The sequence below is a fragment of the Ictidomys tridecemlineatus genome, chromosome 3 (assembly GCF_052094955.1).
Source record: "Ictidomys tridecemlineatus isolate mIctTri1 chromosome 3, mIctTri1.hap1, whole genome shotgun sequence".
Lineage (NCBI taxonomy): Eukaryota > Metazoa > Chordata > Mammalia > Rodentia > Sciuridae > Ictidomys > Ictidomys tridecemlineatus.
In genome coordinates, this window is record NC_135479.1 from 146,198,531 (window position 1) to 146,213,941 (window position 15,411).

Below are 15,411 nucleotides of genomic sequence, written 5' to 3' on the forward strand. Positions count from 1 at the left end.
CCCACCCTGGACATTAGTTCTGTGATCCCTCTATCCAACATGCCTGGATTCTCTCATTCTTGAGGGTTAATGATTCCTACTATCCCCTGCTTCTGGACCCTCGTTCTCTCCACATGATGGCTTATATCTGAGCTGTAGTATCAGGCCTTTGTCATGAATTGTACTTCCCCATCCTGCCCTAAGATGACAAAACAGAGGCTCACTGTTCTGCTGCTCTCATAATTATTCTTCTTCTGTAAGATTAAACAAACAAACAAACAAACAAGACATTTTCTTGCAGTGCTGGGGATCAAACCTAGGGCCTGAGCAGGCCAGGTGAACACTCTACCACTGAGTCACACTCTAGCTTTTCCCTAAATTCTTACAATATTTGAATTAGCCTACTTTCTTTTGGTTCCTTCTTCTCAAAACAATTTCTTAGATTTGCAAGATGATACATCTCTTCTTTTTTTTCCCCCTAAGATAATGTATTTAACCTGCTTATTGAGCACACATGCATGGGGACACACTGTGCTCAGTAAATGTGAACGATACCAAGAGTGGACAATGATGCAAGGCCACTCTTTTATGCAGGTTTGGGAAGAGTTATCGATTGTTTGTGGCACTTAATACCACCCCCCCCCAAAAAAAATCAGTATTTTCCTGATATCTTACTTATATTTCTTGTTGAAAACAAACCATTTCTAGTAATTTTTGTAAATCAGCAATTCCTCGGAGAGAACAAAAATTCTTAAAATTCTTATTGATCTGCTTCTTTAACTCTTGCTCCAATATTTTTTTTCTCTAGTCAAGATTCTTTAAACCGTAAGGACATTTGCACATGTTAATATGCATGGCTGGTTTGGACACAGGAACAGAATTTATTTTTTGACATTAAAGGAAGCCTTCCTTCTTTTCTTTCTTTGTGATTTGATAACAAGAGACTCAAATATCACTCTAGGACTGTAAGTCTGAGAGTTCAACAAACGCATAAAAAATTGGAGGAGAAAATAATAAACCGGTAAAAATAGAAAAACATAAAAGAACTGATTTGTTTGGCTTTTTATTTTTATTTTTTTTCAAATGAAATGGACTCAGTGTTCTGCCATTGAGTGGACATAGCTCAACTGTTCTTAAGTGGCCCGAAGCCTGAGGGCAAATACTTGATGTGTGCAAGTTAAAGAGTGGAAGGTGGACTGGTAGAAACAGCTTGTGACTAGTTTGTTACCAGCCGGCATAGTCACTATACCCTGACATGTTTTAATAATAAGCTCCAGGCCCATGTTATGGCCCACAAAATACAAATTTAAGAAAGAGTTTTAATTATTTGGAAGCCTGTGATATGAAGCTACTAGCTTCTGTTTCTTGGTCTTTATCTATGCCTCTGGTCACTCATGCCTGAAGTTAATCTCTCCCCTAACCTTGTGTTGAGTCTATGATAGAGAAAAGGATCTTTTTACTCTACAAAGGAACACTGTGATTTATAATACTATTTCCATTTTGCCAACTGTGCCCGGATTATCCAGCCTTCCCAACATCATGTTTTAAGATTTCTTCCCTCCCATTCAGATCAAGTACAGAAAGTTCCTATGGTCCCTCTCTCCAAAAGCATCTCCCAAAATTTTCATTCCTCTCTGTTGTTTTTCCTTTTCTTTTCTGAGCTAACCTTGCCAAACTCCACACACCGTTGTGCATGCCAATCTCTGAGTGAGCCTGTCTTCGGCTCCCCATCTCTCTAGACCCTGTTTTCCAATCCCTGTGGTACCCCACCCTCAGCTCTTGGGAGGGGCAAGGACTGTTTGACTCCTTTTAAGTTCTAAAAATACTTGATGTCATAAAATGAGAGGTTTTGCTTTAGTTAATAAAGATGTCTACTAAAACGAGGGGTAGATGCAGGCACACCGTTGCCTTCTATGTAGATAGCCACACTTGCTCTACCATCCCGCTTCCTGTTGGTTGGGGAAAAACTGGTCTATGTGAATGCTCTGAAATAATGGGTCCTGGAGGATGAGATGGGTCCTAGAGGAGAATCATCCTAGATGGCCAAATGCAGTTTTTTGTCTGATTGCTGTTTCTAAATCCAAGTCATACTTCAAGTGGGAAGCCAAGGTTGTAACTTGGGAGGAGGAGCTGGTTATCAGGTCTAAGTGTTGTGGCTACCATAGGCAACAAGGACAGGCAGCAACTGGTGGTCAGATACCAGGATAATTGGAAAAATTTGGAACATGTAGCATGAAACTACCCGGACCAAGAGATTTAGGATTAATTCTGTGTACAACACAAAAACACTTGCTTCTGGGAAACCCGAAACTTCTCTGTATGGTTTTAAGTGGGATAGAGGAGTATTGGGACAGAAACTAATTACTGTTAGACGATGTATTAAGGCCCAAGGATGTGGTGTCAACTGTATGCAGACAGGGTAGTAGTGAGGTATATGCCCTAATAGAGGTGGATGTGCTTAAGCTGTGCTTAAAAATGAGCAAGAATGTAATTAATTGGGAGTGAGGGATTCTGGAGATACAGAAGATCATCAGTGAGGATAATACAAGTTATATTTGGAGAATCATTATTAATTAAATCTGTCAGGATCATGGTTTTCCAATAGAAACAGAAGGTAAAATAAGATTGGTAAGGAGCTGACTAAGGTTGAAGTTGATGACTTTGAATTTTAGGTTGAAGGCAGCTCATGGTAGAGTTCTTAAATAAATTCAGATAATATGGAAGATTAAACACACATAGCCAACTTCATTATCCTCTGAAATTCTGCTAAAACTAAGGAGAATGATTTTTTTTAATTTAAATGGCAAAAATTAGCAAGTACAAGAATAGGAAAAGCAATGGTGACAAGTGTTTGAAATCCTAAGTGGGAATTCCTAGAAAACAACCCAGTCGACAGCCCAGGATGCCCAGAAGACTCAGGAACTGGCAGAACTGGAGACAATTTAGAGTTAAGGTTGGGATAAGAATAAGGGCTAAAATAAGGAGAATAGGTGACAGTTGTTTGAGTGGCAATTAGAGCCAAAGCTCCTATTTCATACTACCACTGGGCAATTTCCTTCTCTAACCCTAGCAGAAGTATGGAATATTGTTTTCTGGAGCAGATAAAGCAGAGATCTTGAATTGGGCAACACCTCACACATTTGAGGATGGGACTGCCATGCTGAAGACACATGGATTACTATACACTCATGTACAGTGAATGAAGATGGCAGGCGTCCCACCCCCACCTAACTCCTGCACCTCTCTTTCCTCACTGGGCACCCAAATTCTGGAAGCCAGACTTCTACCTTCCAAACAAGAGTGAAAAAAACACCAGCCCAATGGAAAAGATGCAGAGATGGTTTCCCAACAAAGGACCACCCCAGATCCCCTTACAGTGAAGCTGAATTTGATAAGTCCATCCATCCATTCAGATCCTCCAAACAAAATTTTAATGCCTGCATGACCAATGAAACTCCATATCATGTACACCTGCAAGAATGGGATTCTAACGAAAACAAGTTATACTCCATGTACATACAATATATCAAAATACACTTTACTGTCATGTATATCTAAAAAGAACGAATAAAAAAATTAATTCCCCCACTTTTAAGCATGAACAGCCAATCAGGGATCATCAAATATCTGAGGAATCTTTTAATACGAATGATATAGATTCCAAGAAGGAACAACTTGGAAAATAAAACTTTAAAACAAATGCCCTATATTGATATCCTTAGAGAGTTACGGGATGATATTGCAGTCATTAAAAACAGCCTCTTGTTAAAAGAAGTATTCATAGAACAACAACATGGTAGCAGAAATCAAACATGGTAGCAGAAATTAAAAATTCAAAAGAAAGTTTGAAGGACAAAGTCGAGCAAATCTTTAGGAAACAGAACAAAAGACAAAAAGACAGACAACAGGCAAGAAAGATAAGAAAACAGGAGACTCAAGTGAAGAGACTTAACATCCAAGAATCCAACATTCTAATGTGAGAGATTAGAGAAACAGAGGGGAGAAAATAATCAAGGAAGTAATTCAGGAAAATTCCACAGAGGAAAGGACCCAAATTTCCAGGTAGAAAAGGTCACCTAAGTGTTAATCACAATTGATGAGAAGACATTTTTATGACAAAATTTCAAAAACACCGGAGAGAAGTTCCTAAAAGCAAACACATAAAAAGGAGTCCGAATATTTGTAGATTTCTCAATAGCAACACTGGAAGCTATAGATAATGAAAATTATTTCCAACCCCAAATTCTAAAGCAAGCCAAATTATTAATAAAGTGGGAAAGTAGGATAAAGACATGTTCAGGTACCCCAAATCTCATTAAATTTACTTCTCCTCTATTCTTTCTAAGAAGACTTCTAGAGGATATGTTCCCTCAAGGCAGGGAGTAAACCAAGAAAGACAATTAAATGGAGCATAGGAAATAGAAGATCCAGTTCAGAATGGCAGTTGTTCACCAGACTGAGGGTGTTATTTGTTCAGATTGGAGCAGGCTTGGAAATTTGTGTCTAAAGATGGTGCAGGACTCCATGTCTGTCTGTTTCTTTCCTGGAGTGAACAGATGGACACCATAAGAGCCAATGGGACCTCACTTTTAACAAGAAAGATTTTATTTGTTCTTTGTAGTTACATCTGACAGCAGAATATATTTTGACATATTATACATACATGGAGTACAGTTTCCCATTTGGGGGGTTGTACATGATGTGGAGTTTTACTTGTTGTGTATTCATATATGAGCATAGGAAAATCATGTCCAATCCATTCTACTGTCTTTCCTATTCCCATTCCCTCTCTCTTCCATTCATTACCCTTTTGTCATATCCAATACACATCCTATTCTTCCCTTCCCACTGCTTAATGTGAGTTAGCATCTGTATATCAGAGAGAACATTTGGCTTTTGTTTTTTAGGGATTGGCTTATTTCATTTAGCATGATGGTCTCCAGTTTCAACCATTTACTGGCAAATGCCATAATTTAATTCTTCTTTATGGCTGAATAATATCCCATTATGTACATTTACCTCATTTTCTTTATCCATTCGTCTATTGAAGGGCACCTAGGTTGGTTCCATAGTTTAGCTATTATGAATTTAGCTTCTATAAACATAGATGTGGCTGCATCAGAACCTCACTTTTAAGACCCCCCCAACTTGCAATCATATGGCAAGACTGAAAACCGATAAAATATAGCTGTTATGTTTTTAATATGAAGTGTTACGGTGAAACGTGGTGTCTCTCTTAATGATCCTACCAAGAGCCTTCTGATTTTCTTAGACTCTGGTGTAGAAAAATACAAACTTGCTCAAATAAGGAGAATACACAGACACATGCACACACACAGGCAGAGTGTGTCTATGGAAAGACAAAGAAGAAGCTGGAGGTCAGGGTGGTGTGGCTCAGGGAAAGGAATGGGAGGGACAGCTTTTTACACTATTGACTCCTGTTTGTTTGGCAGGGTGGGACACTGGGATCAGCCTGGTAGCAAGCGACGACCATGTTCTTGCAAGGAGTAAATAAGGGCCTGAGCAAAGAAGGGGCTGAGGTGGTATAGTGCAAGATGCAGTGGAGACGTTCAACCTGTACACAACTGCCATAGCTAGAGAGGCCAAGAAATACAGTGGGGTGTGGGGATGGGGGAGTGACTCCCAATTTTGCCAGCTCTACTTTCTAACTTTCCCCACTAAGTGAACAACATTGGGGCAAACTACTTGGACATCTCTGAGCTTAGCTTTCTTCTTCAGCAAAATGGGTCGGCCATCCCATGTCCGACCTCTCAGGGTGGTTGTGAGGATTAAAAGGCATAATGAGTTCAAAGGTTTAGAAGAGCAGCTGGCACACGGTAAACACGCAGTCACCAAACTAGTGCTATTATAACCGATGACCCCATTCAACTTTCTCTTTGGTTTTTTTTTTTCCTTCTTTCTTTCCCCTACACTTGTAACTCAGCAGGCAGAATTTAGTATACAGAGGAGTGATGCCTTCACCAAAGGGCGTGTCCATGTTTCACTCAATCTTTAAACAAATATGTTTTGAAGCACTGCCTTTGTTGCCTGGGATCCATTGATAAAGCCTGTCAAAACCCTGCCCTCACAGAGTCTAGTTTTCTTTTTTTCAGAAACTTCCTGGCCCTTCTCACATGCTACAGGTCTATGTCCGTATATGCTTTTATAACTATGATTTTATAGTCAAGGATATTTTCAGGAAATAGTTTGATATTGAACAGTTGTTTAACGTACATGTGAGCACATCATTTAAAAATTACTGAGTGTGAAAGGTTACAAACGTAAAAGCAGGTGTCCTTCTTATTCGGAATTTCCTAGTTGTCCTCAGAAACAACCTCTCTCACTTGTTTTTTAATGTTCCACCACTGAGATAAATATGTAGGAGTCTGTAAGCTCCCCTTCTGCAATGGTTAGGGGGAAGAGAGAAGGAGCCGAAGACATCCAGCTACAAAGATGCTGGGGAAAGGAAGTGCATAAGAGGACCCAGGGGGACATCGGGCTACAAGTCTTGGGTATTATAGAAGATGCAGGCTTAAATAATTGCACCAGAACTCTTTACTGATAACTACTTTATACAAAACATTACTAGAAACCAACCAGCTAGGGGCAGGCAGGGGCAGGCAGGGGAAGGACGCACAGATGGTAATATCCCAAGGATCAGCCTGACTCTGGTAGCAGTCCACAACCCTCCACAGCCTTTTATGGAAAATATAAAGAAGAATTTTGTAAGACTTGGGCCTCCTAAAGATCTCTTTGGGTTTGGACTGAGGCTGGTCCCTCCTTTGCTGTGCCACTGTACAGCCAGGCTTTCCAACTAATTTCTACTGGGTTCTCTCTTGCTTGTATCCAGTTTTCCAGTCATTGCTTCCAACACTAACGGTCCTCAGTTGGCTAGCCCTGCTGTGGGCCGTTCATATCCCCCAGGATGTCCACCGGCTAAGGATTGCAGCCTGGCCTTCCTACTTCCACTCCAGCTCCTCTCTCTTGACCATGGGTTGGAAGAGTCCTGGCTTTGTCCACTCATATCATCCAGGTGAGCGCTCTCCTCCCCAGCTCTGCTTCCAATCAGATGAAACTTCACAATAACTGGGCTATCATCAAAATCCCTCACTGACCACCAGGGAAACTTCTGTTTGTCCAAGTCCATTTGGACAGACTGTCCATCTGTGGCTTCTTTGAGACTTCTCAAAGGACCCGATAGACCATTTATTTCATGTGTATCTTGTTGGTTGAAATCTTTTGTTGTTTTCTCAGGAGCATGGTTGTCTCTCTTGCATCTGAGTCTTTTTTTTTTTTTTTTATTCCAGAGAAAATAGGGCTCATAAGACACAGCATTTCCCTGCTTTCTCAATGCTCTCTGCCAACACGTGTTTAATTGCTTATTGGGCAGGTGAATCCTCCCAATAACAGCAGCAACCCAGACAGAAATGGCTCCGGGATCCAGAACTAGTTTCTCTCTGTCTTTCCTGATTTCCCAAGATGGAGGTGCTCCCCTCACTGTGGCCTGTACTCTGACTAGGTCCTTGTATTCTCTACCATCCTGAAGGGAGAAAGCATTCCTTACAAGTGGTGGGCTTTTCTTCCGAACATACTAGTTACATTATCACAGTATTTGTTTCTTTATATTTTAAAATATTAACATGAACACGAGAAAGTTGTAGAATACATAACTCCTACTCCGGTGGAAGAGGTAGTTGTTCAGTTCTAAATTCAGAGAATGAAATGAGGCACCACCTTAGAGTTTGGAGGCAGATAAAAGTAACTGTTCTCAGAACTAAGAGTTCTCTATAAAAACAAATTTGGTAAAAAACTAAGAAAGGAATCTGATCTGAAGTCGAAAGCGTTGGTCCTAAACATTATTCCCAGGCAAGGAGTCATTCAGGTGGGCTCAGCCCATGAGTGCGCTCTGAAATGAAAAGAAGCAGATAGAAAATTTAAATCTGCTTACTGGCACCGGGAACAGAGCTGGTATTTTAGGGAGGTTATTTCACTCAGAAGGAGTCTTGGAGCCCCCATCAGTACTAAGGGTAATGTTCTCTCATCTCCAGCAAGAAATCAAAGAAGGCTGCCCCAAAACTTACAGAGGAAAGGGACATGAATAATATGGAATTTGTGCTTTAATTAAAAGTGTGTAGCATTATGGTTGCCTGAAGGTGTCTTTGAATAGTGAACAATACACTGAATTTCTTCATCATTTTGTTCAGGTTCATGGATTTCCACTCTGGAAAAATAGAAAAAACAAAAAAAGGATTGGGTGAGATTTCATGTAATACCACTTGATTTTTCTAGATTTCAGTGATATAGCAGACAAAGGGGACCATCGTAATAACAATGAATAGAAACAAATTATGGAAGAGAGAGATGGAGACAGTGGGAGAAAAGACCCCTGGTCTACATTGTCATCATTGCCTCCTTCAACAATTACCTTGGATTTTTTTTTCTTTTTTGGGTGGGGGTGTACCAGGGATTGAACTCAGGGGCACTCAACCACTGAGCCACATCCCCAGTCCTATTTTGAATTTTATTTAGAGACAGGGTCTCACTGAATTGCTTAATACCTTGCCCTTGCTGAGGCTGGCTTTGAACTAGTGATCCTCCTGCCTCAGCCCCTGAGCCACTGGGATTACAGGTGTGCGCTATTGTGTCTGGCTGAGCTTGCATTTCCGTCTGGCCTTGCCCCTGCCCTGTGCTGATTCTCTGCTGTCTTCTCATTATAGGCTCTTCTAGACCATCTCTGAACTGCGTCTGACAAGACAGGCAGCACCTTGTACCCTGGCTCCCCAATTAGTCTTGCTGCTAGAATCACTGGATTAGTGCAGAGCACTCTGGTGGCTTCAGTGCCCTGGGGGTCATGACCCTGTCTCTGTGGCCAGGTTTTTGATCGAGGGTTGCCTGACCCTATGACCAGGCAGTCAGAGTCTTGCTATTCTGGAGAGCCCAATTCCTCAAAAGGGATGGGAGTCCAGACAATCTGGTTATATTATGTTGTGAAAGGATTTATAATCAGGAACTTTCATGCATTCTTTCATTCATTTAACAAATACTGATTGGGCACCTACCATATGCCAGGCACTGTGCTAGGTGCTGGTGGTGCAATGATGGTCTTATCTGATAGGTCTCTGCCCTCTGTAGAGTTTAATTTAGTTTTCATCATAGAGTTTAATAAGATAATTTCACAAATAGGTTAGTATAATCTGCCATTTTGAAGAAAAAGTCCAGGGATCCACAAGACACTCTAACAGGTGGACATGATCTAGTTTGGGGAAGGGTTTTAAGGTGCTGCTAGAGCAAGGTCTGAAGAATGAGGTGAAGCAGTGGCAGAAGAACCTTCCAAGTAGCGGGCACAGCAGATGCAAAGGCACCGAGGCTGAAGAGAACGTATTATTATTCCTCAGTTCTTCTTTTATTCATCCCACATATGCAGGGCATTCACTAGCTCAGGCACTGTGCTAGGAGCTGAGTGACCATGGTGAATAAGATGCAGCCCATGCTCACCGCATCAGAACCCTGGGTATTCATTTTCACATGACCATGACTTGACTAACTAGTCTCACTTTCCTCTCCCTCCCCATGAGCTCCTGTTTGCAGAGGTCTCAGCAGGCGCAGGCTCCAGACTATTCAAACCTTAGACCCTTGAGGGATCAGACCTCTTTCAGCAATTTCTGCAGGGTCAGGACTCACCTTTCTTTGGTCTCTTCACTCTCCATTTTGATGGTTTCTGAAAGAGACCAAAAACAACCTTAGAAATTGTATTCCTCATACAAATGAAAACAGGAAAAACTTGAAGGGATTTTAAAGTCACAGGACTCAGACATTGTGATGGCCTCATACAGGAAAGAGATGGTCACTAAAAAGATGCCATTTAACAGGCTCAGGCAAGCAGTTTCTTGCATTCAAAAAGTGAAAGCCTTCTCTTGATCCCTGGTTCTTAAGTGCTAATGTTGGACATAGATTATTTTTTTTCCAATTAAAGCTCTATCCTTCCTGAAATAAAAATACCACTGGGATGGGTAATACCTTTTGTTTTAGCAATCATATCGTGGTTAAAAAAAAAAAAAAAAAGAGTTTCCAATCCTTTTTTTTTGCAAGCAAAAAGGTGAAGGAAAGGGACTTTTGAAGATGTTGATGCTTAAACAGATATTGATGCCCAGTGATGCCACCAAATAGATAGTACCCACTGTTGCATGCACAGGCCTAATGGAATTCTCTAGCCAGTCAGAACTCCCAAGCCATAATTACTATTCGTATAGACTTAGCTGCAGATGCAGTTTGGGATGATTTTCCTCTAGGTTTCCCTAATTGTTGTGTCCGTACTGTTGTCCCACTCAGAATTGCACAGTCTTAAGTGTTGTTCACTTTGGCACCCTTGGAGGAATTTTGGGACCACGGAAATCCTCTCAACAATAGCCTTGTTTGTTTTGTGACTCGATTTTTACTACAAATAGAGTCATTTGAACACTTCCTCTCATTAACAGTTTCACATGATCATCTTTATGGAGCTACATTAATGAACGGTAAAATTCAATCATTTTCAGCATAAAGTTTGGTGAGTTTTTAAGTATGCAGTTACGTAACCAATCAAAATCATGAAAAAATATTTTTATAAATTTCCTCTTGCCCTCTTTCAATCAATATCTTTTCCCCTAGTAACCACTGATCTGCTTAATGTCACATTAGTTCTGCTTTTTCTTGAATCTCAAGAAAAAGGATATAAATATAAATGAGATTGTATAATGTATAGTATTATGCCTGGCTTCTTTACTTAGAAGAACACTTTAGAAATTCATCTGTGTTGTTGCATATTACCAGGAGCCCATTCTTTCTATAGCTTAGAATTTTTTCATTGCATGAATATGTTAATTTGTTAAATGATGGACTATCTCCTATTAATCAGTAGTAATATATAATTATATATTCTAGATATTCATTCTTTTTTTAATATTTATTTTTTAGTTCTCGTCAGACACAACATTCTTTATCAGATATGTATTTTGCAAATATTTATGTTTCCTCCCTGCCTGTGCTTGACTTTCTGATTTCTTTTTTTAAAATATTGGGTATTTCTTTTCTTTTTTTTTAACTTTTGTTTTATTTATTTATTTTTATGTGGTGCTGAGAATTGAACCCAGTACCTCTCATGTGTTAGGTGAGTGCTCTACCGCTGAGCCACAATCCCAGCCCCTTCACTTTCTGATTTCTTAACACAGTCAAAGACCAAATGTGGGCTGGGGTTGTGGCTCAGTGGTAGAGCACTCACCTAGTATGTGCAAGGCACTGGGTTCAATCTTCAACACAACAAAGAATGAATATATAAAATAAAGATATTAAAAAAGTTGTATCTGTTAAAACAAAAAAAAGGCGAAATGTTTTTAATTTTGATGAAGTCCAATTTATCAATTTTATCTTTTTATGATATGATTTGTGTTTTCTGGGAACTATCTCAGAAGATTTGCCTAATCAAAGGCCACAAAGCTTTTCTCCTATGTTTACTTTCAGAAGTTTTTTAATGTTAGCTCTCACATTTGCATTTATGATCTAAATTCAGTCATTTTTTTTGTATGTTCACATTTCCCCATGTGGCTCTCTAATTCTCCCAATACCATCACTTCATAGGGTTACCTTGGCACCTGTATCAAATTGGTTAACCCTGTGAATTTATTTTTTTACTCTGTTTTATTCCATTGATTGATGTGTCTAGTTTTAAACAATATTACATTGTCTCAATTAATATAACTCTACAGTAGATCTTAAAATTAGGTGACATAAGTCTTTCATCTTTGTTCTTATTTTTTAGAATTCTTTTGGCCATGTAGCTTCTTTTCATTTCCATATACCTTAGAACCAGCTTTTTTGATTTCTACTAAAAATTCTTTTGGGATTTTGATTGAGATTGCTTTGAATCCATTAATCAATTTGGGGTCACTTGATACCTTAACAATATTTTGTCTGCTGATCCATAAATGTGGCTTCTATCTTCATTTATTTAGGTTGGCTTTCATTTTCATCAATAATACTGCTTTGTGGCTTTCAGTATACAGGTCTTATACTTGTTTCATCAAATTTATTTGTTTTCACCATACGGATTTTGTGTTTTCTTTGTTAAATTTATTCCCAAACTTTAATATTATCTGGTGCTACTGTAAATTATATTTAAACATTATTTCAGAGTTTGATTGTTCACTGTTACTATACAGAAATACAATAGGTCTTGATTTTGTATCTTGACCTTTATCCTGTGACTTTGCTACACTCACTTATTATCTCTAATAGCTTTTAAATAGATTATAGGTTCTGGGTGAGGTGGTGCATGCCTGTAATCCCAGCGGCTCAGGAGGCTGAGGCAAAAGAATCTCAAGTTCAAAGCGAGGTGCTAAGCAACTCAGTGAGACCCTGTGTCTAAATAAAATATAAAATAGGGCTGGGGATGTGGCTTAGTGGTCGAGTGCCCCTGAATTTAATCCATGGTATATTCCTCCCAGATATAGATCATAGGTGTTTTTACAAACACAGTCATGTTATCTGCCAAAAAAAAAAAAAAAAAGACAATTTTTCTTCTCCCTTTCCAATCTTGTGCCTTTCATTGTTTGTTGTTTTAATCTTGGTGTGCTGGCCAGTTCCTCCAGTGAACAAAGGCAGTCCTTGTCTTAGTCCCAATCTCAGGGGAAAAGCAATCAGGCTTTACCAGAAAATATGATGGTAAGAGAAGAATTTTGGTAGATGTCCTTGGTCAAATTGAAGGATTCCCCTTGAATTCCTACTTTGATGAGAGTTTTTCTTCCTGTCTAAAAATTATGAATGGGTATTAATTTTGTCAAAAGCTTTGTTCTGTATTCCTTGATGTGATCACATGGTTTTTCTTTTAGTCTGCTAATGTGGTGAATTTTATTCATTGGTTTTGAATATTCAGCTTTTCTGTGTCCCTAGAATAAGCCCTTCTTGATTCTGGTGTAGCATGTTTTTAATATATTGCTAGATTTGGGGTTATAACTTTGTTAAGAATTTTGACATCTGTACTCACAGGGTTGTTTGAGTCCTCTTTTCTTGCAAAGTCCTTTTCTAGTTTTGGTACCAGGACTCCCCCTACTTAAGAGCATCCTGCAGAGTAGGCAGTAAGTTGGGGGCAATCAGAGGGCTCTTCTCACCTTTTCCTTCTCTCGGGGCTACATTTTTTTTTCTGCTGCCTGTTGTCTAAGGTCTGAAAACTGCTGTTACTTTTTTTTTTTTTTTTTTTTACTGATTTCTATTTTTTCATGGCAGAAGGACAGTTCTTGTAGTAGTGAATCTTTGTGGAAGAATGCAGAAGTCCATTTCTTCCACACAATTTTAAGACTTTTAATTGTTAGAAAAGTGTCTCTTGTTTCCTTGGACTTTCTTATAACCTTCATTCACTGAGATGTCCTTTGGGGCCACCCATTTAAGTGTAATCTTTTTACCCTGTGTCAGCTCTTCAGATAGTTGAATCAGCACGTCTTTCTTCTTGGGCTTTTCCTCAGCTCAACATTTTCAGTTGCTTGATGCTGTGGTTTGGATGGGGTCTGTCCTCTAAAGATCCATGGGCTGGAATCCCAGTGTCCAGGGTGTGGGTCATGAGAGGTGGAGTAACGTTCAGATGTGAGGCCTACTGGGAGGTAGTTATGCATTACCCTTGGAAGAGATTAATGCCCATCTCATGGGAGTGGATTAGGTCTCATAGAACTGAGTTGGTTGCTGCAAGAGCAGGTTGCTACAAAGCCTGCCACCTTCCCTTGGTCTCCTCTTATGCATGTGCTCTTCCATATGCACTACCTGCCTTATGTGATGCTATCTGCTTCACCAGATGTGGCTGCCAAAGCTTGAACTTTTCAGCCTCCAAACCATGAGCCAAAATAAACTTCTTATAAAGCATCTTGTCTTGGGTATTTTGTTATAGCAACACAGAAGGAGCTAAGACATGTGAGCTCTGTCTTGTTTTACCGAGCTCCCAGACACTTTATAGATCTGGGTTAGGTTCTATTATTTTCAAAGTTCCTCTTGAAAACATTGACACTTCTAAGAAAAAATAAGAGTGGTGCTTAGAGCTGAATATAATGTTTCAGATGTCTGTAGACCAACACAGAATTATTAAACTATTCTTTCATTCTATTACAAAATCATTTTTTAAAAAAAGCCCCTATTTAAAAATGAAAGCAGACAATTTAAAAAATCTGTTTCTATACTTTTGGATTTGATTATCAAATTTAGCATCTTGAAGGGCAAATGAGATGATATCATCAACTTTCGGTTTTTAAACTCTGTGAAGGTTTCTGTTTAAATGTTGACTTTGTGGCTACTTCTGGCATTATAGGACAATGCCAGAAGTAGCCACAAAGTGAAGGTAGATATTGCCAAGGCTACAGAACTCAAATTTACAAACATCTTGTACTTACATGATGTTTGTATGTGGCATGCCTCCCTCCACAGGTATCAAGAATTCTTTTTTTTTTTTTTTGGCCAAACTTGCTGGCACAGGTAATTGACTGTACAACTTTTTCCTACCATTATCTTTATCACTTTCTTGAGGGTAACATATGCACAATCACCTCTTGTTTTCTGCCTCTGTGTGTGTGTGTGTGTCACTAGGGAATGAACCCAAAGCACTCTACCAACTGAGCCATATCCCCAATCATCTTTATTTTGAGATTTTTGAGTCAGGGTCTCACTAAGTTGCCAAGGCTGGCCTTGAACTTGGAATCCTCCTGCTTCAGCTTCCCAAGTTGCTGGGATTACAGGCCTAAGCCATTACAAGCATGCTCAGTTATGTCTTCTGCCTTTTACAAAGTGACCATTTTATGTGCACACACATAGCTTCTTTAACCCTCCTTCAATTTCTATCTTGCATACATATGCATCCTCTTTTAACTCACTTATCTAGTGTTCTAAAATTTTCTATGTATCTCACAGGGAAATATTCTTAGTCTCTTTTTCTCAATCCTTTCTTTTTTGTTTCAATTGTAAACTGATCATTTCAACGTGAAAGCAAATTTAGGAAATAGCTTACTCCCAAGATGAAGATTGCTTCTGCATATTTGGGTCATTCTAAATGGAATGAAATTGAAAGAGATTGAAAGAAAGAGAAGCTCAAAACTCTCATCTTGAAAAGTCAAAACCTGGAGATGCATGAAATGTCTGTGCTCTGAATATTATACTTTCACATATTTTTTTCCATAGAAATGGCTCAGTTCACTCCATACTTTGATAGTTTGAGTGACTCTGCTATAAAGCTTTGTAGTAGTTTATTGATATTTGAAAATTATTCCTCAATTTCCCCCTTATTTTTAAATATTTTTTTTAATGAAAGCAACTCTGTACCTGATCTTAGCCAAAAGACTCCAAAGCTATCATTATTAAGGTGTCTTCTTATTTCTTTTTTTTGTTTTTAAATTAGTGCATCTCAATTATATAGAATAGGGAGTT

At 39.1% G+C, this 15,411-nt stretch overlaps 1 protein-coding gene across 4 annotated transcripts in view; it reads right to left on the minus strand.

The window, feature by feature from the left end:
- Positions 1 to 4,562: 4,562 nt before the first annotated feature.
- Cd86 (CD86 molecule) overlaps positions 4,563 to 15,411 on the minus strand; it is a 70,634-nt gene continuing 59,785 nt past the window's right edge. For 3 of the 4 annotated variants that reach the window (XM_013359696.4, XM_040270276.2, XM_078044132.1), the window contains exons 6-7: positions 9,661 to 9,697; positions 4,563 to 8,200 (exon numbers count right to left, since the gene is read on the minus strand). In XM_013359696.4, the coding sequence (XP_013215150.2) occupies positions 8,101 to 8,200; positions 9,661 to 9,697 (137 nt within the window). In that variant the 3' untranslated portion in view covers positions 4,563 to 8,100. The remainder of the gene's footprint in view (positions 8,201 to 9,660; positions 9,698 to 15,411) is intronic. The other variant, XM_078044131.1, reaches the window with a different exon arrangement.